This window comes from Tympanuchus pallidicinctus, unplaced genomic scaffold, assembly GCF_026119805.1.
Source record: "Tympanuchus pallidicinctus isolate F22 unplaced genomic scaffold, pur_lepc_1.0 scaffold11, whole genome shotgun sequence".
Lineage (NCBI taxonomy): Eukaryota > Metazoa > Chordata > Aves > Galliformes > Phasianidae > Tympanuchus > Tympanuchus pallidicinctus.
This window is the reverse complement of record NW_026294627.1, coordinates 13,756,714-13,783,190: the sequence shown is the minus strand read 5'-3', so window position 1 is coordinate 13,783,190 and position 26,477 is coordinate 13,756,714. Positions and strand designations below refer to the sequence as shown.

The following is a 26,477-nucleotide window of genomic DNA, read 5'->3' as shown; positions in this document are numbered from 1 at the left end:
GTTGGATTTAAAAAAGAGGGTTTTAGTTCCATCAAAGAAGGAAGCTGCCTTTAAATAATGTTTGTTATAATCTTTAGTACATAAGTGTCTTGGGAGGTCTCTTAATAGAAACAGTGTAGTTTTCACAGAGCCTGAACCTTCCAACACTGCTACAAAGCAGGTGATGAATACAGATTTAGAGCCAAAATGTAAGAAGTCCATTTCATGCTAATGGTGAATTTTAACTTAACAGTATCCAGAAGATAGCTGCTGAAATTGGCAAACTAGTACTGTGCTGCAGCCTCTTACAACTAAAAAAAATGGGATATTCTGAATTGTTTTTCTAGCTTCAAGGGAAAAGTCAGCTGTACGGACAGGGTCTTTTTCCCCAAGACATTCGTGTATTCGTAGGGATGATGCAGTTGACATGAACAATAGTTAAGGAGTAAGACTCCTTAACTCCTATGAGGAGTTGTTTCTTTTTATTTGGATAGTTCATGGTCTTTTCTTTGTCACTTCATTTTTAAATTAGTCGATTTGGTTAGTTACATTATCAGTTGAAGCAGTCTATGTTTACTGATTTAGTACAGCTGTTCTTCCAGTTACATGATGGTCCTACTCTACTCTGGTGTGCCTTTAAAGAAAGTCCCAGCAGAATAATGAAGGATGCGTATTCAGTGTTTTTAAAAGAAAGAAGGAAGCAGATAGGAAGTTTTCCAGGCTTTACTAAATATCTTGAGGACACAGTATAGACGTTTTTTTCCTTTGTAAATCATCAAGTGACTTCTCAAAGACCTAACTAGATTGCTGGGTGACAAAAGTGGATTTCTCTAAAGAAAGTTTTGTTACTGTGACAGTCTTTAGAGACAGATAATTACTTCAATTATTATTTTACTTACCTAATTTGATTATAACTTCTTATATAGAAGAGCTCTTGGAATGAGTCCAGAGGAGGACCACTAAGATGATCAGAGGGCTGGAGCAAGTCTCTAATGAGGAAAGGTTGAAGGATTGGGCTTGTTTAGCTTGGAGAAGAGAAGGCTCCAGGGAGACCTCATTGTGGCCTTCCAGTACTTGAAGGGAGCTTATAAGCAGGAGGGGGAACGGCTGTTTACATGGGTGGACAGTGATAGGACAAGGGGGAATGGTCTTAAGCTGAGACAGGAAGGTTTAGGTTAGATATTAGGAGGAAGATTTCCACTCAGAGGGTGGTGATGCACTGGAGCAGGTTGCCCAAGGAGGCTGTGGATGCCCCATCCCTGGAGGCATTCAAGGCCAGGCTGGATGTGGCTCTGGGCAGCCTGGTCTGGTGGTTGGTGACCCTGCACATAGCAGGGGGTTGAAACTGGATGATCATTGTGGTCCTTTTCAACCCAGGCCATTCTGTGATTCCTTGATTGTATCATATAGCTTTCAAGATATTTGCAATATTGTCAAGTGTAAAAGCAGTTCTCCACTTTTCTTTTTAAAAGTTTTTCAGTTTTCCAACCCAAAAATTCAAACCAGGACTGGGAGTTTAAGCGCTGTGATTAATAAGTGATTATGTGTTGACTGTTAACTGAGAAATCCTGCCTGTTTTTCCTTGTCTCTAAGTGTAATATCACTGCCATAACAAGTTCCTATTCATAGCACTAACCATTTCGTAACTGTCTCATTACTGTTCACTTTCATCTTATCACTCAATGCTCATAGGCCCATTCTGGGACAACAAAACAGAACAAGCTTTATTTAGAGGTCGAGACAGCCGAGAAGAACGTCTCTATCTTGTCAAGTTATCCAAGGAAAATCCAGAACTACTGGATGCTGGAATAACAGGGTATTTCTTCTTCAGAGAGAAAGAAAAGGAGTTGGGAAAGGTTCCACTGATGGGCTTCTTTGACTTCTTCAAGGTAGTAAGCAAATTATAGTCTCAGATTAACTTTGCTCTCAGTTTCTTACTGAGTAATAAAAAAAAGGCTTATTTTGGCTAATTCTACTCAGTAAATGAAATAATTGTGCTGATCTGGGAACACTGGTTCTTGCAGGGTAGCTAGACCACACATAATCAAGGTCATTGCCACTACCCTTTCTTCACGGAGTCCCTTTGATACTCCATACTTGATAGAGTTCTTCAAGATTATTTTTTAAATAAATTGAGAAATTAGTTTGCTCACCATCAGGATTTTTACTTGGAGTAAGTATGAAAACAATGGACACAACCTGTGTATAAGAAGTAAAGGGGACAGAGTTCTGTAAAAAGTAATTACAATACATGGCAACAGAGATTCTGTTCTAGAGATCAATGTATCACAAGTGCTGGAACAGCCAAGGGTATCTGGCAGAGCAATGTACTCGTGGTTGCTCTTAAAATAATGTTTTAATTATTCTGTATAGTTTTAAGTGAGAATAAATTTACTCTTTTGAAGAGTAAGTTAATATTAATTCACTTACAGCTCTACTCCTTGTTCTGCCAAAGGACACTTAAATAGAATAATGCACATCAGGAAAAGTCCATGTGACACCAAGGTTCTTGACTGTAAGTCTTGGGCTGAAAACAAATCTTCTTATCTTAATGTTACCAGAACACCAAGAAACTGCATCTGCATTACACTAAGGCAGGCTTAAAGATGAGAACTAGTAAACACAACTGTGTCTTGCCTAGAGGAGGAACTTTTGTGTAGCCAGTGTTCCTATTCTGTTGCAAAATGTTTCACTTTTTGTTTCCCTCTCTCTTCACATTGCAGTACAAATACCAGGTGAATGTTGATGGGACTGTAGCAGCTTACAGGTTTCCATACCTCTTGCTGGGTGACAGCCTAGTACTGAAGCAAGATTCCCAATACTATGAACATTTTTATACTGTATTGAAACCATGGAAACATTATGTTCCAGTTAAGAGAAGCTTAGAGGACTTGCTAGAGAAAATAAGATGGGCTAAGGTAAGTTACATTACAAACTCTCAGCTGAGATCCCGGGATAAAAGAAGTACATTTTGTTGTTACTGGAGGGAGGTGAAGGCCATAAGTCAAGTAACTATCTCTATTCAGGGATATACTTGCAAATTAATTTTAGGTATGTGTAGAAGGGTTTTTGTGAGTCAAAGCCTTTGTATAATGACTAATGTGAGTAGTTTTCAAAGAAACGCCCAGAATCCTACTTAATTAGTTCTATCACTTTTTTCAGGTTCTGACTAGAAAAGAAATTATTGCATGTTTGTTCAAATGTACAAAAGAATCACTGCTCTACATAATCACTGCTCAGAATAACAGGTTGGCATTCTGTGCGACTGAAAATGCCATTTGTATTTTAAGCTTAACTATTAGGTTAAAAACACGGAAAATAAAACCTTTTCTGACAGTGCTCCATAAAGAATCAGAAGAGAATACTGCAAGCTTTGAAATGCACACCTACAAAACTTGAGAGCAAGTACATAAGTTGAAATGCATACACTGGCATTACACACATCACTTTTAAATGTAAGTCAAACAGACATTTCTAAAGGGAAAACTTGAAATTGCACTGCATGGAAGAGGCTACAGCTGCTTGTCTTCTGTGTAACTAATACACGTGGGAGATGTCGGAGCTGCTTTTGAAGAGGCTTGTGGCTTTAGCAAAACAGTGGAGCAGCAGTCAACTTTGTTTTCAAAACTGTTCGGTTGCCCATGAGAGGTGTCAGCGATAGCACTGAGCTGCCAATGGGAACCATAAAAGCAATCCAGGATTTAAAAAAAAACACCCAAATTTAAACAGTGTCCCTTTGCAGCGTACCAGCAATGGTAAAGAATCAGGTTTGAATAGTCCCTTTGATAAAATTGCTTGTGCCAGCAAGGCTTCAAGGAACTCACTGATAGTTCTGGTATCTGTTGCTGTTTCTTCTCAATTTTCTAGGAAAACGATGAAGAAGCACAAAAAATTGCTAAAGAAGGACAGTCAGTGGCAAGAGAATTACTTCAGCCTCACAGACTTTACTGCTACTACTACAAAGTGCTGCAGGTTAGTGCAATTGCTTGTTTTATTACCTTTCCTCAACTGCTACCGCTACTGATGCTACGCATTTCATATTCAGTCCTTACCTCCAGAGCAGGCATCATTTATATTATTCACGGGAGATCGGTGTAAAGAACTTTGCTAAAACCTGTTATTAAAGAGGCAGCCTGTTGTAATAGTTGTTTTGCACAATGACAGATTCATTTAATTTTTTTGCACCCCTCCTCCCAGTCAGATCTGTTTTCAGTGTCACTTGCTATATGGTTTCTAATAGAGGTAGGACATAATCTGCACACAGCTTTCTTTCCTGTTTTCGTTTGTATTTGTCCCCTCACTCGCTTCTCTGCTGTATTACGTGACACTGAATACAGGGAAAAGAAATTCTGGAAATACAGCTTGTGGAGTGGTGAGCCGTGAGTGTAGAGTTACTGGTTCCCTAGCAGATGCAAATCTCCAGTGAAACTTAAGTTTCTGCTCTTTGGAAGTACTAATTGCTTTTTCCTCCTTTGCTGTACAGAGTTAGAGCTCAGTTTCAGTGGTCACAGGTTGACACAACGTTTGGCATTGTTCAGTGTTATCTGCATGAAGTGGTTAGACACACAAATAATGACAATATTCAAATTGACATTAATCATAGGATATGGGAAAACATTAAAAGGTTTTTAGAGGCAATGCAGCCTATTAGTAGGTGTGTTAAAAAGACACCTTGTAAACAGATTGTAAACAGTGACATAGGGACTGTGGATTAAGGCAAGCTTTTCAGTGGAAGGGAGGAGGAAAATTCTGTCTCATGAATTACACCTTGGTGCTTTCAGCGTTCTTAAATGTTGTTTACATATTTCAGAAATATGCCGAACGCCAAGCCAGCGAACCTGAAATACGGGATGGAATGGAACTTGTACCTCAGCCTGATGACAGAGACTCAGTGTGCAGCTGCCACAGGAAAAAGCCTTTAAGGGAAGATCTATAACTGTACCGGATGGAGAAAATCACCCACTTACAATGCAAGAATTTAAATAGGATTTAAGCTGTGAAATCTAAGACACTTAGGCACTAGCAGACAGTCTTAGTTATGTATTCTTATTGCATTTACATATCGTTTTTCACACTGACTCTGGTCTGCAGCGTTGGTTCCCACAGTTTTGTCTCCATGACCTCCACCAGGCAGATACTGAGCTTGTAATGGGGAGCATTCAGGGGACTTGGTTTATGTATTGCATCATCACAGAAGAAGAGTGGAGTGCTGCTCATGATCCAGATGGGACCCAGATACCAAAGTTTTGTGAGGAACCAGTCATCCAAAAGAGATCTCCCATGAGTCAGGGAAAGTTAATCTAAAGGAGCATTTGCAACATTCTAAAGCAGTGTTATGATTTCTTCATAAAGTTTACCTCAGTTTTAGATTATTTCTTGTATACAAAACAATTTTCTAACTAGACAAAGAAAAGTAATATTTGAGATTTACAGATACCAAATCTGGTGTTGCTTTGAGATCATTTTGTGGTATATGACGTAATAGAATAGAGAACACGACTTAATCCTTAACAGTTTCGGTAGAAAACTGAGAGGAGGGGGAAAGTTCAGAATAGTATTTTTGTAAGCACAGAATTGTGAAATCAAAGGAGTTGGAAGGGACCTCTGGAGATCATCTAGTTCAAAACCTCCCTACTAAACCAGTCCTAGAGTTGACTGCATACAGTTGCTCTGAATCACCAAAATTAAATTCTACTCTAGACTGTGTAGCTATCAAAACCATCACAGCTGTGCTCTGAATGCCAACACACCACTCTGAAGTTCTATTCCATGCTATTGACCATGTCTCTGAATATAGGTACAGACCCATAGAAGGATTTAGAAACTTCAGGGACAGGTGAAATATTAGTACAGTTAGAGTCTACGCTATTCTAAGCTACCTGAGTATTCATACATCTGAAATTTGTTGGTTTTAGACTACTTTGGTTTTACTTTGCTGTAGGGCTAAAGGTGTCGCTGTGTTTTTCACTTGGTTACATGAAATTTTCCTATGCCTATGTCCTCAAATGGAGCTTATCCATTTTTCTGAATTTAGATAAAATCTACCTAATCTGAGAGCACTGAATTCAGTGGACAGCAGATAAGCTACCACTGTTTTGGTAGAAAAACCTATGCTGCATTTTCTATGTAACAATCAAGGGTTTAGAGCCCATACTGAGCAGTGGGGAAGATAACTTTGTTCTCCTTGATTGATTCAAAGATGAATTTCCAAAAAGTGCCTTAGGTCCAGACTGCAGACGAGTTCTTCAAGTCTTCCACTGAAGTTGTGAAGCCACCAAGGTAATGATAGAAAATTCATAGGGCCTGAAGGAGCTGACAGTACTGCAGAGGTAAAATTCTACCTTCAGGTGGGATGAAGGAAGGATCCTTGTCCTAGATGCTGCTCCCAGTGGCTCTGCCGATATTTACCCAAGAAACTGTCTTTTTCAGAGTGTATGTAAACAGTCTTGGAAGGAGAGACCAATGCCAAACCTTCCCACTCCTGCCATGGAGTTCACTGACCAACAAGTAATGTCTGGCTTTCAGACTCAAAGTCAGCTTGTAGATTTCTGGTAAAAATCCATTCAAAATTGGTACATTAAACATTAAATTCAGATTACTTCTGAAATGTGGAGCTTTGAAAAGCAGCAAATGTTGACAGGAGAACAAATACATATGAAGCAAACCATGAGTTCAACTGGGCTGAAATCATCCAAGCAAGGTAAGCCAAAAGCCTCCTGCATCACCAAGCCCAACACCTCTCACCTCATTTGTAAGTTTTCTTCCAGGAGGAAAACACAAAGTGACCAAACTGCGGTAAGAAAACACAGATTTTCAGGTTGCCCCAGCTTTCTAACTGTGGCATCTGTGTTCTTCCTACTCAGCTACACTCATGTAACGCCTTACTTGAATACCTAATTCTCCTTGTGCAAAAAGGAGTGGAAACATGATTGTGGACTTATCTAATCGCTTAGATGGCTGGAATTCAGTGCTGTACGCTTCATACGGGTTTCATTTTTGCATATGACAACACTGCCAGTTACTCTCATAAAATACATGAAAAAAAATCTGTACTAAAATGAGTTTTTCTGCATGCTAAATGTAGAAAGACTCAGGTTTCTAAAGAAACTGTTCCTTGGTTATTTATTGCACTATTCTGGTTATGAAAAATGGAAACATCTTGTTCTACCCATCAACATATTGTTCTAGTTCTAACACCGTTATAAATAGTGGTTGTATTTTTATTTGGCGTGGCAATCAGTTCTAGGACTTCATCCTATAAATATATGCTCAGCTCATCTGACAGAAAATTTCTGCATCAAAACTCAGAAACACAGTTCCATTGCTAAGGTGACACTCAAAAGTGGTGTGTGCTTCTCTTCCCTTCTCTCTTTACAGTCATTTTTATTGTACTATATGATCTGAGATGATCCATTGTCTGCATTTTTTATTCATCACGATTTATGAAGCGTGCTCAGGAAAGGCAATTATGCATACCAGACAGCTGAAGCAAGAAGAATTTCCCCTTACACATATTTCAAACTAAAAATCCCCAAATGATCTATTTATATTCTAAAAAACATGAGGGAGTGGAAGGAGTCATGATACATACGTTAGGGTTCTTTGCAAGCACCTGTGTAGGAAAACTTGCCTGGCTTGAAACATGAGTATTTCAAACTGGAAGAAGAAGCAGATAAAACCTACGTGGTCATGAATATTTTTTAAAAAGGTGAATATTTTGTCCTTTTTTTTTCCCCTCAAAGACAGGGGAAAAAAATCTTCTAAGTTCTCCCCCAAAAAGAACTCCCTTCAAAGCTGAGACAAGTTTTTGACAGAATGACTTACAGATGTTTTATAGCTTACAGGCAAGCAATACCCTAACAAATATGAATACATTCATCTTGTCAAAAAACAGTAGAGACATGACAGGGTAGAATTTTCATTAAATGTGCTCCTTCATTTGAGAAAATCTGGTGCAATTTATAACTAGTGATCTTCCAAAGATAAAGGAAGGTACGGCCTCTTGTTTTCATTGGTGGTATTGTATGCAATTTCAACTGTAATGATGAGCAATCACAGCAATTGCCCCTCCAGGCCAGAAAGAAGTCAGATCTATTTTAGTTTGATGACAGGATTATATTTACTGGCCTGGTGTTACAGGAATTGCTAAATATTCAGTAAAACCTGTTCATACAAGTAAAGTGTAACACAGATGTTGCACGGTATTTTAAGCTGCATATATACACTAGATTTTCTGCTATTCTCTAATAGTTCTTGAACAGCAATGAGTAAATATTTATTACACCTCACAGTAGCTTCATACAGTGAATACTCCAGAAATTTCATCCTTTTATACTGTCCTAATATATCTAAACACCCACATTTGGAAATGCCCAACATCAATTTCATTTTGAAATGAGAACCAGTAAATCACCATCTGTTGACCATAGCTGAAATATAAATTCAGCACATTTTTAGACTGTTTTTTAAGATTTCCCTCGAGATAACTAATATATTAGTTTCGTGAAAGTGTTGTTCCAGATCCGCCTTGTAGATTAATAAAAGCCCTATGATCAAAGTTTGCCTGATGGAATGTTAGATTCAAGCATCCATCCTGGGAAGCTGACGCCCGACTTTCATTACATTAGAAAGTAAATTATTTAGTTAGGGAGGAGAGCTGATAGGGAAAACATACATCACCTGTTTGAGCACGTTTGAGAAGCTTGCAAAGAAATGATAATAACAAAAAGAAGCATTACATAAACCTAGGATATTATCAGCTCCTTTGCAGCTTCAGGTTTTCAAAAGTGTTCTGAAAGGGCAGTGATGGAGTACAAGACATTTTATGAGTACGTTTTAATTCACCAGATTTAAACACTAGTATATGTCTGATTTTTTTCAGCATTTTAATGAGATTTGTGTTTTAAGTGGTTGATAATGTAAGAAAAACTGTACTGTGGATGGTTATGGCACTCATTTTGTATTTTGCTGTCAGAGTAAGGGTAAAGTAATTATTTTGCGAATCTGTTTGAATCATAGAAATATAGAATGACCTGGGTTGAAAAGGACCTCAATGATCATCCAGTTTCAACCCCCTGCTATGTTCAGGGCTGCCAACCACCAGACCAGGCTGCCCAGAGCCACATCCAGCCTGGCCTTGAATGCCTCCAGGGATGGGGCATCCACAGCCTCCTTGGGCAACCTGTGCCAGTGCATCTCCACCCTCTGAGTGGAAATCTTCCTCCTAATATCTAACCTAAACCTCCCCTGTCTCAGCTTAAGACCATTCCCCCTTGTCCTATCACTGTCCACCCTCGTAAACAGCCATTCCCCCTCCTGTTTATAAGCTCCCTTCAAGTACTGGAAGGCCACAATGAGGTCTCCCTGGAGCCTTCTCTTCTCCAAGCTAAACAAGCCCAGTTCCCTCAACCTTTCCTCATAGGAGAGGTGCTCCAGCCCTCTGATCATCTTAGTGCCCTCCTCTGGACACACTCCAAGAGCTCCACATCCTTCCTGTGCTGCCCCAGGCCTGGACTCAGTGCTGCAGCTGGGGCCTCGCAAAGCTGAGTAGAGGGGGACAATCACCTCCCTCTCCTGCTGGCCACCCCTTTTTTAATGCAGCCCAGAACACAGTTGGCCTTCAGGGCTGCAAGGTCACACTGCTGGCTCATGTCCAGCTCCTTGTCCAGCAGGACCCCCAAGTCCTTCTCCGCAGGGCTGCTCAAGGACTTCAAAGGAAGTCAATTAAAGGCAGTACAGATCATGCAGATATGTGCAGGACAACCAAGGAACCCAGCCAGCATGGGTTCATGAGGTCGTGCCTGACCAACCTCATCTCCTATGGCTAAGTGACCCATCTGGTGGATGAGGGAACAGTCACAAGGGGTGTTTCCCAGGGGTTGGTACTGGGACCAGTCTTGTTTAATTGATAATCTGGATGAGGGGACTGAGAGCACACTCAGTAAGTTAGCAGCACGAAGTGTGCAGGAAGTGTCAATCTGCCTGGGATTAAGAATCTCTGCCCTACAGAGAGATGTGGACAGGCTGGATTGATGGGCTGAGGCCAATTGTATGAGGCACAATGAGAACAAGTGCCAGGTCATGCACTCTAGTCACAAGAACCCCGTGCAACCCTACACTCTTGGGGTAGAGTGGCTAGAAAGCTGCATGGTGGGCAAGGATCTGGGGTTGTTAGCTGACAGCTGGCTGAACATGAGCCAGCAGTGTGCCCACGTGGTCAAGAAGGCCAATGGCATCCTGGCTTGTATGAGCAATAGTGCAGCCAGCAGGAGTGGGGGGGGGAGGGGATCGTCCCTCTATTCTCAGCTCTGGTGAGGCCGCACCTCGAGTACTGGTTCAGTTTGGGGCCCCTCACTACAGGAAAGGCATTGAAGTGCCAGAGCATGTTCAGAGAAGGGCTGTGAAGGGTCTGGAGCGCAAGTCTTACAGGGAAGCTGAAGAAACTTGGATTGTTGAGCCTGAAGAAGAGGAGGTTCAGGGGAACCTTATCGCTACCTGTAGCTGCCTGAATGGAGGTTGAGGTGAGATGGTCTCTTCTTCCACATAACAGTGACAGGATAAGAGGTAATGGCTTTAAGCTGCACCATGGGAGGTTCAGGTTGGATATTAAGAAAAATTACTTCTCAGAAAGAGTTGTGAGGGTTGAAACAGGCTGCCCAGGGATGTGATGGAGTCACCGCCCCTGGAGGTGTTCAAGAAACATGGAGATGCGGCACTGAGGGACGTGGTTTAGTGGGCGTGGTGGTGACAGGTTGATATTTGGACTAGATCATCTTAGAGGTAAATACTGGGCAATACTTAAATGTGAGTACTACAGATGTAAGGTGCAGAATAATTCGAAGTATTTCTTATGAAATAGTATCTAAATTCTAATTATCTACAAGAAAGGAAATGTTTCTGTGAAAAAAATGAGAAGGACCTTCCCAAAGATCCAAAAAACATGATTGATGAGTTGTTTTTTTTTTTTTTTCTGAGTATTAGCAGTACCATTTATGTAGTGAATCATTCATTGAAATGAAGACAGGGGCTATTACTACTTACTCTGCTCCAAGATAGTACTTTTCACTCAGCACTGTTCCATTCTAGCGACAGAAACACATACTAGCAATTGGATCTTGTGTTTCAAAATGAACAAATCCACAGGAAATTTGCCTCTTCCCTGTAAAACTTAATATAATCAACTCAGACAGGCCATCTGTCGGCTGAAGATCCCAAGAAAGTCTCTTCTAGGGAGAGTTACTGCCTTATTTCTGTTCACGCACCAAAGTGAAATGAGATCTTTGTGAAGTCCTACATGAACTCACAGCTGTATACTCTGTTGCCAAAGTCAACCATATACTTGAATTTGATGAGCAGTAGGTGCTCTCTCCTTTCCAGCCACAAGACAAATTACTGCAAAAAATTATTCTGCTCATAAGTGAACATCTTCCTTTTCTAGGAACTGTGGCCTACTGTCAAATGTGTTTGTTACAGTGGTTTAATATAAATTACACCCAGCTTTGATGACACACACTAATGTGTAATAGCTGCCAAACCGGATCTGTTAAGTAGGTTACTAGATGCAGTTGACATAGTTCCTTGATGGATTATCTTGTTAAGGAAGCCATTATAAAATCAAATGGGGAGTACAAGCAATATCACATAGAAAGGTCAGTTTCTAATCCCATTAGAGTAAATGGCATAGAATTTTTGCTAAGTGCATTTATATTCGTAAAAAAAAAATAAGGTCTGCAAAGTTACATGCTCCAATGAAAACTTTGAGTGAAAAGAATTTAAATAGAGAAGTGAAAAAAGTGGCATCGATATCTTCACATTTGAGATGCAGGGCATCTTCTGGCCACACAGCATCCTATCTCCAATGATTTAGTACCTTGTGAAGTCGTCCCCCAAACCAATTCCCTTGAATCACTCCATCATTTGTCAACAGTAGACGGCACCCTAAAGAAGTAAGAAGTTACATACAAGCTAATAAAGTATTAAAATTTCTTTCTGTAGCTCAGCAGTTTCACTAGAAATATTTTCTGATAAAATAAATACATTCTGTTTGAGTGCAAAGACTTAAAGTGGGCTGCCTTAGAGAGAAGACTGAACAAATTAGTACTGCCTTTCACATAAGAAAGACTGTAATTCAATTGATTCAAAATGTGTAAAGTTTTTTCTCTTGCTTGAAAAAATAATTAGTTCATGAAGAAAAATTCTCCACTGACCGCTGAAACAAACTTTCATTTGAAATTATGAGCAAAGAAACAAATCCTGAACGGTAGGCTGTCAAATTACATTCTGACTTCAGAAGAACATTCCTGGCATAGGGCTCACAAATACTTGCTCTGCTAGCACCTCAAGACCTAACAGCCATGGCAACTCCCCTGGCATTTCACTATTCCCAAGCAGAATTCACTCATAGAAGAGAAACTATCTCCTGCGCTTCCAGCTGGGTTAGCACCTAGTAGGGGTCCTCTCCATTCTTTGAATGAATGTCACATGCTTATAATACATCTATAGCAACACATTTGTATAATAATGTACATATGTTTATATTCTTCCTGTATCATCAAATTAATACATGTTTGGATTCAGCTTTGCATTTTAATTTAATATGAAATTACACATAATTACTTTCTGCAGTACTGATGAAAGCCTCTGTCAAGATCTGGCTCTTCAAACTGGCCTGAGCACCTTCTGAAACATATCTTGTGAATTAGCAAACTTGGGTCTTCTTTCAAAGAGAATTCTATGACTGGCACAGCTTTTTGATCACTGTTTCAAAGTCTCGGTCTTGAAATCAAGTCATAATGACATTAGTAAATCTAGGGTGGGTTTTTCCAGTCCTATATGTCTTCTTCACTCAAGGACTTTGAAACTTACTAAATAAAAGACAATAACTTAGCTGAAACTATCTATCTCTTGGCTTAACCAGAGCATGTATTCTTTGCTTCTGTGTCTGATCATGACAGCACTAACTATATTTTAAAGATTTATTTTTAAATATATTTCTAACATTTTGCACTTGGTGAATATAAAGGCTAATATGCTTTATGATGAGATGGATTAACAAATCAAAATTAAATAAAGTCTCTAGTTCATCTGACTAATTTTAAAATCTCTATTACAGTCTGAATACAGAAGTGATCTATCAGGTCTTCATGTTGTTGACAAAGAAGGTCAAAGTAGTGTGTAAGTTGCTACAATATTTAACTGATGATGAGATGAACTGTGCTATCCAGAAATAAAGGGACTGATGAGGTGATCTGATAACCTCTGATTTATGCAAAATGAGATTCTGAGTTGGAACCGAAGAGATGGACATGGTGTGAAAATATAAAGGCACATACAGACAGTTTCGAAAGAGCTGGTGCAGGCAGTTCAATTTCCCTGCTCTCTGAGCCCTGTCAGGCAGCTGCCCCAGGGTGCTGTTAAGACTTTCCCAGCTGGTGCATGTTGGGCCCACTCTTCCCTTCTTGCGTCTTAAGGAAATAAAGCTCTTTCTTCTTATTCTCCGCTTACAGTCCTGAGAGAAATTGGTACTACTGCAAGCTCGACCTTTAATTTGAAACAAGCGAATAAAGCTCTTACCTCCCCTGCTGGAAACCACTGTTCCTACAGGCTGAGTGCCAGGGAGGGAAGCTTTACCCAACAACAGGGCACTGAAGTGGGCAAGCAGAGGCGTCGGGGCTCGCAGTCCCCAACCCCAGAGCAGGGGGCACAGAGAGGCATGGAGAGAATGGAAGGAATCTCCTCGAGAGCCCCGAGGAGCGGGGTGGAAGGAGAGAGACCAGAGGTGTGCACATGGGAATCCTTTCCCAGTGCTTCTAACTGGCCTTAATGAAGGAAGCACTTTGTAATGCAGGGGCATGACTTTCTGCTTCTAGAAATACCTTTCCAACATAGTAAGGAGGTAGAAGCAAGCACTGTGTAGAAAGAAATAGTTCAGAAAGGCAGTGTGGCACTGGGATAACTTTCCGTATTCTTAATGAAGCTTATTAAGAATTTTGGAGGAAGTATTGTGTCTGACAAACGAGAATCAGAGAATCGAATCAAGGTTGGAAAGACTGCCAGGATCATCTGCTCAGCCATCAGCCCATGCCTGTGACCACTCAAGGCCATGTCCCTCAGTGTCACATCCACACGTTCCTTGAATGCCTTTAAAGACAGTGACTCCATCACCTCCTTTGACAGCCCGTGACAATGCCTCAACACTCTTTCTGAGAATAATTTTTTCCTTATATCCCACCTGAACCTCCTCTAGTGCAACTTAAGGCCATTATTTCTTATCCTATCACTGTTACCTTCAGAAGAGCAGGAGAGGCCGACTGTTACCTCACCACAACCTCCTTTCAAGCAGGTATGGGGAGCAATGAAGTCTCCCCTGAGCCTCCTCTTCTTCAAACTGAACAATTGCAGCTCCCTCAATTGCTCTCACAAGTCTTATGGTGAGTAGAGGGATAATCCTGTGATTTTTCTGTAAATGTTGAACTTTTAATATAGTACAGACACTTTTAAAAGAACCTTCTTTTAAAACAGCTAGAGATGAAAGGTGGAAGCCCCTGATTTAAATTCCAGCTTTCCCTCTTAGAGTATTTTTCATGGATTTGTTGTTTTTGTTTTTGTATATGTAAGAATTACAATCACATTTTATTAAGGAAGCAAAGTGAGTGTGAAGATAAAATAAATGTGTTGACTGAAATTGTGCCTGAGAGGCAGATATTCTGATGGATGGTGACAGGCAATGCCACAGGTCTCAGCATGGTTGGTCACCAGCAAGGAATACTCAGCATGCACGTATTAGACAATTAGTATTTGGGAATAGTTTTCTGTAGTTATTTTTCCATCTTTTGCTACAGAAATATTTACACGTAGTAAAAAATCCTTTTTCCTTGCATAAATTTCTTGATCTGTTGGGTTTTTTCCCCTCACAAAATGAAATTTATTAAGTATCATCACTTGTAAGCGTGTTCTTCACTCACCAAAATGCGTGATCTCATTCACAATAATGGAAACTCCGTTTATGCATCAAAAAAGGAAGAGACCATAAGTAGTTTAATTACAGCCCATTATTAATTGTATTGAGGCAGAAATGATGATAGCTTTTTCTTTTAACCAGCGGCTGTGTTCTTTGTGTTACTACAGAGATCATAGAAGGTACATTCTATTTCTATGAGAACCGTAGTTGTAATATTTGGACTCCCAGAAGTCCTTATATCTCATGGATATTGTGCCACTGATCATGCAGATTTGCCCATTACTGGATATCTTTTCAGCTTGGTTTTTACATCCATCAGGAAATTTCTTGGTTTTCAATTTAAGCTTTTGCTGTTGTTGTTTTTGCTTAGCTTTATTACTGGTTTTAATCATATTTCATATTTTTCTTTTATGCACTATACCGAGGAAGATTGTATCCCAATTATGCTACCAGTAAATCTGTATATTATTCTTATATTTCTATTTCAATCCTTCTGCTTGTTTTCAGAAAAGATGCACTCCTGCTGTGATTAGTTTGTGTGATATAAACCTCAGCCATCAGATGTGACTGCAGTCAGGATCAGCACCACATCCAGCTCTATTTAACGTAAGTCAGATTTGATTAAAAAGTGTGATAGGGTTTTTTGTTCCTTTATGGGTAGGTAATCTGCTTTTTTGGTTTTTACTTCACTCTTGGCTACCAGCTTAATCTCTGAAAAATAGCTCCTATGTCTAGGTAGTCTAAGCAGTAGACCTGATGATACATCTTGGGCAAGAAAAGAAGATTTTGAGCACCGTCCTGCTTTGTGAGTAAGGCTCTACTGTCCCCACCTTGATGAAAGATGAACTCCTGGAAACAGCTGCCTATTGTGAGTGTCCCTTCTGTTCATGGAAGAGCAGGTTCCCAAGTGGGTGTGTTTTGCATGTCCTAATTACGACTGTCTCAATTTTTCAGATAAAATGAAGTCAGTGAAGTGCTTACAAGGTTTTCCTTGTCTCTTACTGGATGAGATTGTTCTAGTTAATAGTTCATTTATTCATGTTTCTTTACTGTCCTGTTGCTCAGTAACAGTTCAAAGACACTAAAGAAATGGTTTACAAAGACACTTGGAACTGCACGTCATGTGTGTACCCAAACAAGTTTGGTTGTACATGTTGTCATGGTGGAAGCCCATGGTAATGACTTGCTTGCAGTTAGGAACAACCTTTAAAAAGTCATTCTTTTGTTTCACTTTGTGTCAGCTTCTAACAATGACAAGTACAGCAGGCATTAGAACAACTTACGGAATTGTTGGTAGCTGTGGGACAGAATACACTGAGCATATCTCCTGGTGAGAACTGTCTGGAGTTGCTTACTCTGTCTTTGATTTTGATTTACCTACCATAGATTAGTTCTATGGCAGATCTCGAGGACCTTGCAGAATTACAGAATGCCTTTGGTTTTAGCATTATATCCACTGCTCAGAACTCACTGACAAGGAACAAGGAAGAGAAGTAACCAACTGCAAGCTCAGACTGCTTACAGTAACGTACTGCTCAGATGTGCTTCAGAACTGCCCACTGTTCCATCAACAGACACAGGTTAGGAGTGGGTTGCACACCCTGCTGTCTGTGGTGGAACGCCCGCTGCGGAATGGCCAGCTACAGAGGGACAGCCCGTGTCAGGACCCTCAAGAGTTCTGAGGTACTGGAAGAAAATGTATCTTCAGGCACCGTGAGAAGTTGATGTTGGCTAGGAAGGGACTCCAGGAAGGATTTGGATATGATGGTCATATCTTAAGAAATAATAAAGAAGATGTTGGTTAGGATTAAAACCACATTAGGAGTAGTTCTGCAGATCTAAACTGGAGAACTGAGTTTTACCCAGTTATTTTTTTCAGAACAACTGTGGTAAGTTGAGGGATTTGGGTGTTTTGATATAACGGAACTAGTAGGCTCTACAGGAACAGATCCTTGTGTTCTGAAGTGCACTGACCCTCAGAGATAAGAGCTGCACTTAGTGCTGTGTTGCTGCTCAAGTTGCTCAGTACAGTGCAGAGCTGGGCGCTTCTTTTGCTGTGCGGTGTTGTAAAACAAGGCTCATTACAGTAATATAAATTAAACAATGTTTTTGATTGTCCCCAGTCTTCTCAAAGTCATGCAGTCATGGATGCGTTGTGGAGATGAAAGCAGTTGGAACTATGATCCACAGGAAACAAAGTTGAGCATCAAAGTAAAAACATAAAGAGCTGTCTTAGAAGTAAGCATAACAGGCTGGAACTCGTTTCTTGTGAGCCACTTGAAAGTTGTTAGAGAATATAAAAATATTTGTGGGCCAGGTTGACTTCCTTTGCATATTTCTGAGAGACCATCAATGTGTATTCTTTAAGCAGCTTTGTGTGCCTGCTAGGAGCCTCATTATGTGTTGCATATTTTCTACTGTCTCTAGTAAAGGACCCAAACCTGATTAAGAGTCTGTTTCTGCAAGTACTACCCTGTAATTGAAATAGAGTAACCATAGTAGCATGCTGTTTCTGAGTTAGTTTCTCAGTAGGATGGAAGCACTGCAGGTTAGTGGTTTTCAACATAGTTTTCAACTGATGGGCAGCTTTGCCAGGTGTTGCAGCAAGTGCTCTCCTCAAATTTAGACAAGGTACTTGAAGCATCATTTTGCAGTACTCGGTATTCATGGTGTTTTCATTCTGGATGCACAAAATAGCTACAGAATGAAAGCTAAAGGTCTATTTGCATGAATTAACTGCTTTCAGCTGAAAAAGACAAGGTGGATGGAACTAGATTCCTGAATCCACAATCCCTGCAGTGCTGAGCATTTTTCCATCTTTCCAACTCAGAGATCCTTGGGCAACCCCAGCAACTCACTGTTAGGGCAGCACATGGAGCTGAGACATACTTAATGGAGTCATAGAATCATAGAATTGTGAATCATAGAATGGCTTAGGTTGAAAGGAATATGAAAGCCCCTCCAGTTCCAACCCCCCCGCCATGGGCAGAGCTGCCCCCTCTGCCCCCCTCTGCACCTTCTCAGGCTGCCCAGAGCCCCATTCTACCTGGCCTTGAGCTCTTCCAGGGATGGGTCACCCACAGCTGTCTGAGAAGCTGTGCCAGTGCCTCACCACCCTCTGAGTAAAGAAACTTTTCCTCATATCTAATCTAAATCTCCCCTCTTCTAGTTTAAAACCATTTCCCTTGTGCTATCACTATTTGCCTGTGTAAAATGTCTCCTCTCCCCCTCGTGTTTATGTGCTCCGTTCAAAGTACTGGAAGGCCAAAATGAGGTCTCCCCTGAGCCTTCTCTTCTCCAAGCTAAACAAGCCCAGTTCCCTCAGCCTTTCCTCACAGGAGAGGAGCTCCAGCCCTCTGACCATCTTAGTGGCCTCCTCTGGACCCAATCCAACAGCTCCTCATCCATTCTGTGCTGGGGGCCCCAGGCCTGGATGCAGTACTCTAGATGGAGTCTCCTTGGCTTAGCATTTGAGCATTGCTCACCTACAGCTATCACAATGGTGTGTTATCAGTGCACAGATCCAAAACACAGCACAATCCTAGCTAGGAAGAAGAAAACAAGCTGTATGCCGGCTGAAACCAGGATACTGTTTCGGACTTCCTCCTCATTTATCATCGCCTTAGGAATAAAACATCATTAATGTGCATCACATCAATAATGGAACATCAGACACTATTTATTTTTCTGTTCAAGTTGTAGTGAATAGGCCAAGGTGACAAATCAATTTATTGTGTACAAGATAATCTCATTTAGTAAGAGCACGGAATTAACAGCGCCAGCTTTTTTCTCGTTTACAACGTGATGGAATCATGGCAAAACATGAAGAGGAAAAATATGATTTGAACTTGTTGCATCCTGTCAGTTTATCCTGTATTACTTGTGATATACTTACAGGAACATCTAATGATTTTACATTTCTTTTCCAAGGGATGAGGGAAGTAGATGTGATTACGTTTCATTAAAATAATTTCCATCAGGAGACACTGAGTCTCGGTACTGGGAGGTAACACATGGTGTATTTATCAATGACTCCTCCAGTTTTCAACCTGCTCCCCATTTATATCACAAACTGTCCCAAAACGCAAGGAAAACCCTGGGATAAGAAGATAGCTGGAGCTTTTCAATATCTTTCTGTTTAGAGAAAAATGATGGTGGAATCAAGATCTCCAGTGCTTTCTGGCACCATGACAGACCAGTGCTTGCTGGTTGATCACAGCGATTTTGCCAAAAGATGCATCGAATCAGATGATTGCAGTTACACAGTGAATTGCCAGAAGTTCAATTGTTTTAAAGAAATGGAGAGGATATGTTACTGATCTGACTGCCTGAAATACGTACGGATGCCTCCCCTTTAATCCACTGAAGAAATACATTATGAATTCCCATATATATTGAATTTTTTCACAAGTTTATTAGAAGATCTCAGTGTTTTGTGTGTTTTGAAGACTATATCTGTTCAATGAAGGGAAACTGGATCATGTTCTAATGTAAATATTACTGTACTCCAAAGATTTTGTGTAACATATTCACTCATAGAGCTGTCATGTGTCTGCCAAAGCCCAGTGGACTCTGCAAAATGGCAGCTGTTGCAAGAGGAGATTTTTTGAACGAGCTGGAAGAATGCTGGCAGCGTCTGTTCAAATGTATAGACAGTGACTTTTGGGTCTTCTTTCTGTCAGAGTTAGTAGAGAACAGCAAGCTGTTTTTTCCCCAGTGTCTGTTTTTCCTCACGTGCCATTTGGGACACATTCTGTGAAAAAAGTTGCCATGGATGAGATCCTTCTTGACATTTGTCACTGAAGATGCATCCTCATGCATTCCTCCCAGTTAAATAATTGAATAATATCCTAAATGAGAACTTGTTAAACAACTCTGAGTCCCATCCTGCAAAACCCTTGAAACAGATTCTTAACCTGGCAAGATTTTGTAACTTACTGAAGGAAAAATCCATGCGCCATCTTGTGCAGTGAGCTGCAGAGTCAGATAAAAGGACCTGTGAATGGCACAACTTCTGTGCCGGTCCCAATGTGACGCTCATTTCTGAAGTTCACTCCAGACACAGGTGGTGCTCATCTTTAAGGAAATAAGCACATATTAATCACCTTTATCATGACTTTTACTGAGACAACTGTTTCACACCACAGGCAAGTCACATAGGCAATTATGCCATGCACACTGCTCTATAGCAATATGTAGGCTGCATCCCATGCCCTTAACAGTCCTTTGCAGTGTGTTTTTAAATGTACAACTCTTTATCTATAGTTTTGAATTACTCTGAAGGTTAGTACCTTTATTTAAAGACACAGAATTTTATTAGCATTTGGGATAACATAGTAAGATTTTCATTTATTTTTTTTTCCTGTTGGTATGGTTTTGTTAATCAAGGTTGTAATACAACAGTATAGGAACTTAAATAAATGTTATAGTTAGCTTATTTTGTTCTTGATTGTATTTTTTGAAGAACACTGGGCAATCTTGTAAGAGCAAACGTGGCACTTTTGTTCTCTGTACATCTACTACTATCAGTAGTAGGAGATGTGTGTCATCTTGCATGTGGTAAAAAGGGTCACAAAGGCCAGGCATCCATTTGTAGGATTGAGCTTATGAATCTTTCATAAAAAACACCTGCTCCCTATTATTGCACAATGATAAATCACCTTGATACAGTAAAAAAAAAACCTGTAGCCTTCCACAAAAGGATACCCTAATTTTCTTCCTGATAAAACATTCTTTGGGAAATTTTAATTAGTTTATGGAAAGGCTTTGGAAGACCAATAGCGAAATAATGAGTTCTTCATAAATTGGATCTGTTGAATGCATTGCAGAAGCCAGCGTTCAAAGTAAGTGACTTACATTATATACTGGGCATGCTGTGACAGCCTCTTCTTCCAGCTAAGAAATCCATTAAATTCCTCAGTGTATAGATCACTTGGTTACAGAGACATTTGTACCTCTAAAAATTAATTGGACAGCACAACGGAATAGAAATGCAAAAATATTTTCTCTTTTTATGCCATCAGATTAATTTATTAGCATGGTTTTACATACGTACCTTTTTTAAGCGTTGTCTAATTGAAAGCAGCTTCAAGTGTGCCTCCCATTAAGCGATGAGTAACTCTTTTACAACAGAAGAATACAAAAAGACCCCTCAGCTACATCTGTAATGAGGCTTTGAAATCATCAGGACGAGGACTGAAGGAAGGAGTTGGCCAGGACAGAAGGAACGGTGCAAACACGGAACCCACAAGCTTACTTCTGTGTTCCATGCAATGTAAACCTTGCTAATTTGGAACTAAATGATGACGGGACACTGTTGCTTTATGTTATCAGTGCATATTCTGAGGAGAGCCGCAGTCTCAAAGGCCTTTGTTATCTTTCCCCATGTAAGATCTGCCTTCACACAATACCTCATCTATTGCCATCGCCTTGCGAGACGTGGTGTGTAAATGACAGAACTCAGATGAACAGATAAGAGATGGTTATAAACAGTTGGTGTGTCACATGGCGGATTGCAGCCACAGTGCTTTTCACAGACCTAAATACCAAGATTAAAAAGTGGTTTAATTACACTGGTGGGACTGCTATGTGCTGATAGGGCATCAGTCAGCTCTCTGTGTGTTTGGCATAGCCGAGGGGCTCTTCTGTGTGTGATGTAATAGGTATTGAGCAACGTCCAGGTGTGTGCACACATCACCGACTGATCGAAGTAGTGAGTCAATACAACACAGCAAAACAAAATCAAAGAGTCAGATTCAGTTCTCACTGACACTTACATAATTGAAAATGAGGTAATTTAGGATTCATGCTGCTGTCTGGGAAAACAAAAGCCCAACAAACTGTGCTTAAAAGCCAAGCGTAGTCTCATCTTATGAGAAATATTATTTAACATCTGAGCAATATTAGGTAAAAAGGAGAGCAGTGTTAGCTGGTTAGGTGTTTAGTCTTAAGGACAGTGTATTCCAGCTTCATTTCTGTAACAGAAAAGGCATCCTCTCTTGATCTGACTATTTTTCATTTGATTATTTTTAAAGCAGTTAAAAGATTTGTAGCAGGTAGTAGTAGTGCTTGTTTAAAACCTAAACACCTTGACTTGCATTTCCAGTCTGCTGTTTAGCTTTCCAGTTTCTTAAGTTACAGGGTGGCCCACATCAGCTCCCAGATTTCAAACCATAGCAGAATAGAAACTCTTCTTCCCTTTCTTCTAAGAGCAGCATCCCATAAGTCTCCACATGAGGACCAAATGTGGCACTGATGAGTCCACGTGTTCTCTGAGGAAGATTTTTTAAAAATCAATACAAATTCTATGTGGTAGGTTTTATAGAATCATAGAATGGCCTGGCTTGAAAAGGACCACAATGATCATCCAGTTTCAAGACCCAGCTGTGTACAGGGTCACCAACCACCAGACCAGGCTGCCCAGAGCCACATCCAGCCTTGCCCTGAATGCCTCCAGGGATGGGGCATCCACAGCCTTCTTGGGCAACCTGCTCCAGTGCGTCACCACCTTCTGTGTGAAAAACTTCCTCCTAGGGTTTGCTGGTCTTGTTTCTATTTTCTGCTTCATTGTGGTGTGAAGCATAATTATGAATGAGCTGCCATGATAGCAGCTGACTAAAGAAGAACTGTCTGCCCAAAAAAGCACAGCTCAGCCACTTTGTAGTGAGCTCTGCTGCTTAGAAGTGTGTATGACAGTGGGATCTAGATTTGCTGTATATTGTATTCGTAGTATTTTTCCTCTTCAGAGCAGATTTCCTCAGAGCACAGCACAGAGGTTCCATGCAGAGGATTGTGTGTCAGCACTCAAACTTCATCCTGTAAGCTGAAAAAGTTATTACAAAGTGATTCTTAATTGTAGCACTGAGCACTGCCAGGAATTTGTATCTTCATCTGTTCCCTGCTGTTCTCAGTTCAGCGTGAGGAGGAGCTGTTTTGCTGCACTCAGTGCCACTCTGGGGAAGAGGAAGCCTAAGGAGGGCAACTGTCCGAAGGACTGGCTCACAGCCTGCAAGAGCTGTGTAATTCACCTTGGATTTGGTTCTAACTAAAGTCTGTCTGTACTGCTAAACGAAAAAGGGGATGAGAAGCATGCCACAAGTTAAGCAAGCAACGCCCCTGATTCTCCAAAGTGCTTCATAACCATCTAATGCCTGCACTTCTTGACAGCACCACCTTGCTCTCCCCGAGCAACACTTCACCTTAGTTTGCAAGATCATTCATTCCTAGAACACCGTCTGAAAGGGAGGTGGGTAGAACTGCGGGGGGTTTTGCTCCTCCCAACCCCACACTGCCCCAACATGCTTCACATCCTTGAACAGTCGCAGATAACCTTGTGTTACATCCTGTTTGTGCAACACAGTATCCAGTGTCACTCTAAAACAGCCTCTGTAAGTCTTTCTGCAACAGAGGGCTACTTCAGAAATGGACCAAACTCCTTGTGCAATGGGCCTAAGGCAATAATGCACATGGTACCCAGCAGAGAGCCAGACACCAACCCATCCTTGGTCTGAATGTCTGCTAGACAAAAAGCAAATTCAGACCCATGCGATGGCAAGCAGAGAAAGACACTAATGAGGCTGGCTAGATCTTACTTCTTGTATTTATATCTGACTTTGTTTTAAAATTTTAATCGTATAACTGATATTAATTGCACATTAAAGATCTGCATAATGTAAGAGTTATTTCAGATACCTTGGCAAGCTTTATGGAATGACAATTTTAAAAGAGGAGTACCAGTTTAGTCCTGAAGTGCCAAACACCTGAACGCAGCTCAGGAGCACAGTAAGGTTCTTCTCTCCATGTCAACCCTTGATTTGGGAATTCCCCATGGGAAGTACTCACATAGCGAAGACTTTCCTGCTGACAAGTGGTCCTAAATGGACCCCCGTGGCAGCTCAGGAGGTCTAGTATTAAATGGGGAGGTTGGTGGCCCTGCATGTGGCAGGGGGGCTGGAGATTCATGATCTCTGAGCTCTCTTCCAACTCTGGCCATTCTGTGATTCTGAGGCACACCGAGACCTGAGTGCTGACACTGCAGCTCTCTGCCTGTGAACATTTCAGTTAAGCTTCCTGATAAATTCCCTCAAAGAAGAGAACAACGGAGGTGGAGTGTGCATGCTGCAAGCACAGCCATTGCACAGCTATGGATGTACTTTCACGTTGTCCTTTGACTGAGTGTATGCACATTTAGTTATTATTGGGCAGATAAACAGCAGATTATTCAAATGTAAGCTCATGGGTACAGTGTCTGAAAGGTTTCTGGAAATTTCAGCTAAGCACAAGTACTTTATCTTTCGTTTCTTTTCATATAGCCTGCAGTTGGTACAGAGCACTTCTGGATAAAGGTTTCAAAGCTGTCATTCTTTAGTTGCCCCACAGACCTCAGAAACCCCTACAAATATATTCCTTGTCTTCTATAAATGAAAATCCATCTCTGGGGGAAATCTGACGAATGCTATCACAGATAGAAGATGATTTGGGACACAGTAAGTAGAAGCAAAGCAGTTCTTCTTATGGAAGCCTTAACACCTTCAGGGAGAACCTAAAAGACCCGTGTCCAGGTGAAAAACAAAATCACATAAAATCATTAATCTTCTCTCCCTCTATTGAGGTTACACATGCTATAAAAATGTTACAATTATTAAAACAAACCAGGAATCCTAAGTCCGTGGGCTTATATGAGGGGCAGGTGAGAACTAAAGAAAGTAAAATCTGTTAGTACAGATAATTCTTTAAATGATTTTTTAAAGATGTAAATATTGTAAGTAGGTACCCAGGTAATACAACTGTGCTCACATACTGCACGTGGGAAAACCAGGCAACCTCCCACTGCCCACCTGCACCAGAATCACCGTGGTGCGGCTTCCACGCACCTTAGGGAGCGGCCATTTTGGCACTTCAGCTGCTGACATCTCCAGCATCTCCAGCATCACAGAACTTTCCCAAATATTAAGAAATTAACCTCATGTGAATGAAAAATCCATTCCATCACGTTGCTGAGGGCTCTGCAGGCTGAAGAACCTTTTATGTTCAATCTGTTCAGCTTTCCATAAAACAAGTTCCAGCTGCGACTCAGAAACACAACTACGTTTTGGGAAACAGCTTCACTCCTTTGACACCTTCACTTCCAGAGCACATGATTTCCTATCTTTAAGTTCAGTTTTCTCTGCTTTTGGGAAAGGAAACACTGGGGGGTTGAGTGGGAATGAAAAACAGGGGCTTTGTGTCAACAAATGAAAATACTGAGAAATTTCGACAAGCCAAATACCTGTTCTCTATGGCAGAATTTTCCTGTACTGGTCTGTAGAATAGTGCTTTGGCAACAGAGAGTTGGTTTCTCAATAACCAGCACTCAGGATACGTGGTTTAGGACAGTCAGAATGCATAGCACCCATCACTGGGAATTGGAAGACTTTCCTCTGCTATTAGAAAAGCACTCAGCCTCTCTCCCCACCCCTTCCTTCTCCCAGCATAATGCAAAGAAAAGCCCCAAACACCTGCCTGTCTGTGACAAACACAGCCAACTTCTGACACTCAGTAATCTAGAAACAGCCAGGCACCACTGGGCATCCTAACACTGCTTCAGCCCCAAGGTGGCAGGAAGGTGCATCATTGCCAAGGAGTCCTCGCAAGAGCACAAGACTTCCTCACAGCTCAATCCTGACAGATGAACTGATTCAAAAGGGGGATCTTTGATAGGTATTTGCGTTTCCTTGGTCCCTGCAAATATGAAGCCTAACATTTTAGTGAGCTCAAGAAGCAGCAGTGATGTAATGAGTGTAGTTTATAAATTCAGTTTCATAGTAACAAACAATAGTGACCTAATTCAGTTACTGCAAAAATCACATTCAGTTGTCTTTATCCATAGGAACAAGCCGTATTTCCACTCACACAGATGGACATCCTGGTTTTATCTAAACAGGATGCAGCTCCCCAGGCAATCAGTTTGATGCGATTCCTATCCACAGACCATTGACAGTGGAAAGTTTCAGTCAGGTTGTATCTTCCAAACTGCATCACCTGCTGACACCCACAGCGTTGCACTGCGCGCTGCTGAGGATATTTGTCCAACAGAAGTTACATCAGAAGGCCAATTTTAAGCAGACAGCTGTCTTCAACAAATCAATATCCATTACAAACCTCACCTCCACATCAGATCACTGCTCATTTTTCTTAGAAATGACCTCTTCTAAATGTGTTTCACATTACTAAGACAATTTCCAGGAAAAAAAATAATACCAAAATGCAGCATAATGCGTCCTCCTGTGTCTGTAGCTTACTAAGACAGTAAATGTATGAGGCTCTCAACTAGCAGTCCTCCTTGTCTTCAGAAGAAACATTTCTGCCAATGGTTACGTTGTTCAGAATTAAAGAGCGTTTCCACCCAGGTTTCCCTTCTTCTACTCTTCTACAAGGAAACTGTATACTTACAGACAATACAGTTTTGGAAACAATTCACTAATTTTGATGTTTAAAAATTAACGAATTACTGGAACAAAAATAATTAGAAAGCAGTCTTTGTGGGTTACCATTGGTTATA

The 26,477-nt window shown here is 40.8% G+C and overlaps 1 protein-coding gene and 1 long non-coding RNA gene across 5 annotated transcripts in view; both read left to right on the top strand.

The window, feature by feature from the left end:
- Positions 1-6,568, top strand: part of LOC128074928 (protein O-glucosyltransferase 3-like) — a 52,502-nt gene extending 45,934 nt beyond the window's left edge. For 2 of the 4 annotated variants that reach the window (XM_052671280.1, XM_052671283.1), the window contains 5 exons: positions 1,672-1,868; positions 2,703-2,897; positions 3,142-3,227; positions 3,847-3,951; positions 4,790-6,568. In XM_052671280.1, the coding sequence (XP_052527240.1) occupies positions 1,672-1,868; positions 2,703-2,897; positions 3,142-3,227; positions 3,847-3,951; positions 4,790-4,901 (695 nt within the window). In that variant the 3' untranslated portion in view covers positions 4,902-6,568. The remainder of the gene's footprint in view (positions 1-1,671; positions 1,869-2,702; positions 2,898-3,141; positions 3,228-3,846; positions 3,952-4,789) is intronic. The other 2 variants (XM_052671281.1, XM_052671284.1) reach the window with 1 other exon arrangement.
- A 194-nt stretch (positions 6,569-6,762) lies between these two features.
- On the top strand, positions 6,763-20,375 carry LOC128074947 (uncharacterized). The gene is made up of 2 exons (XR_008203527.1): positions 6,763-15,544; positions 15,674-20,375. It is a non-coding gene; the product is annotated as an uncharacterized LOC128074947 (long non-coding RNA).
- Positions 20,376-26,477: the final 6,102 nt, after the last annotated feature.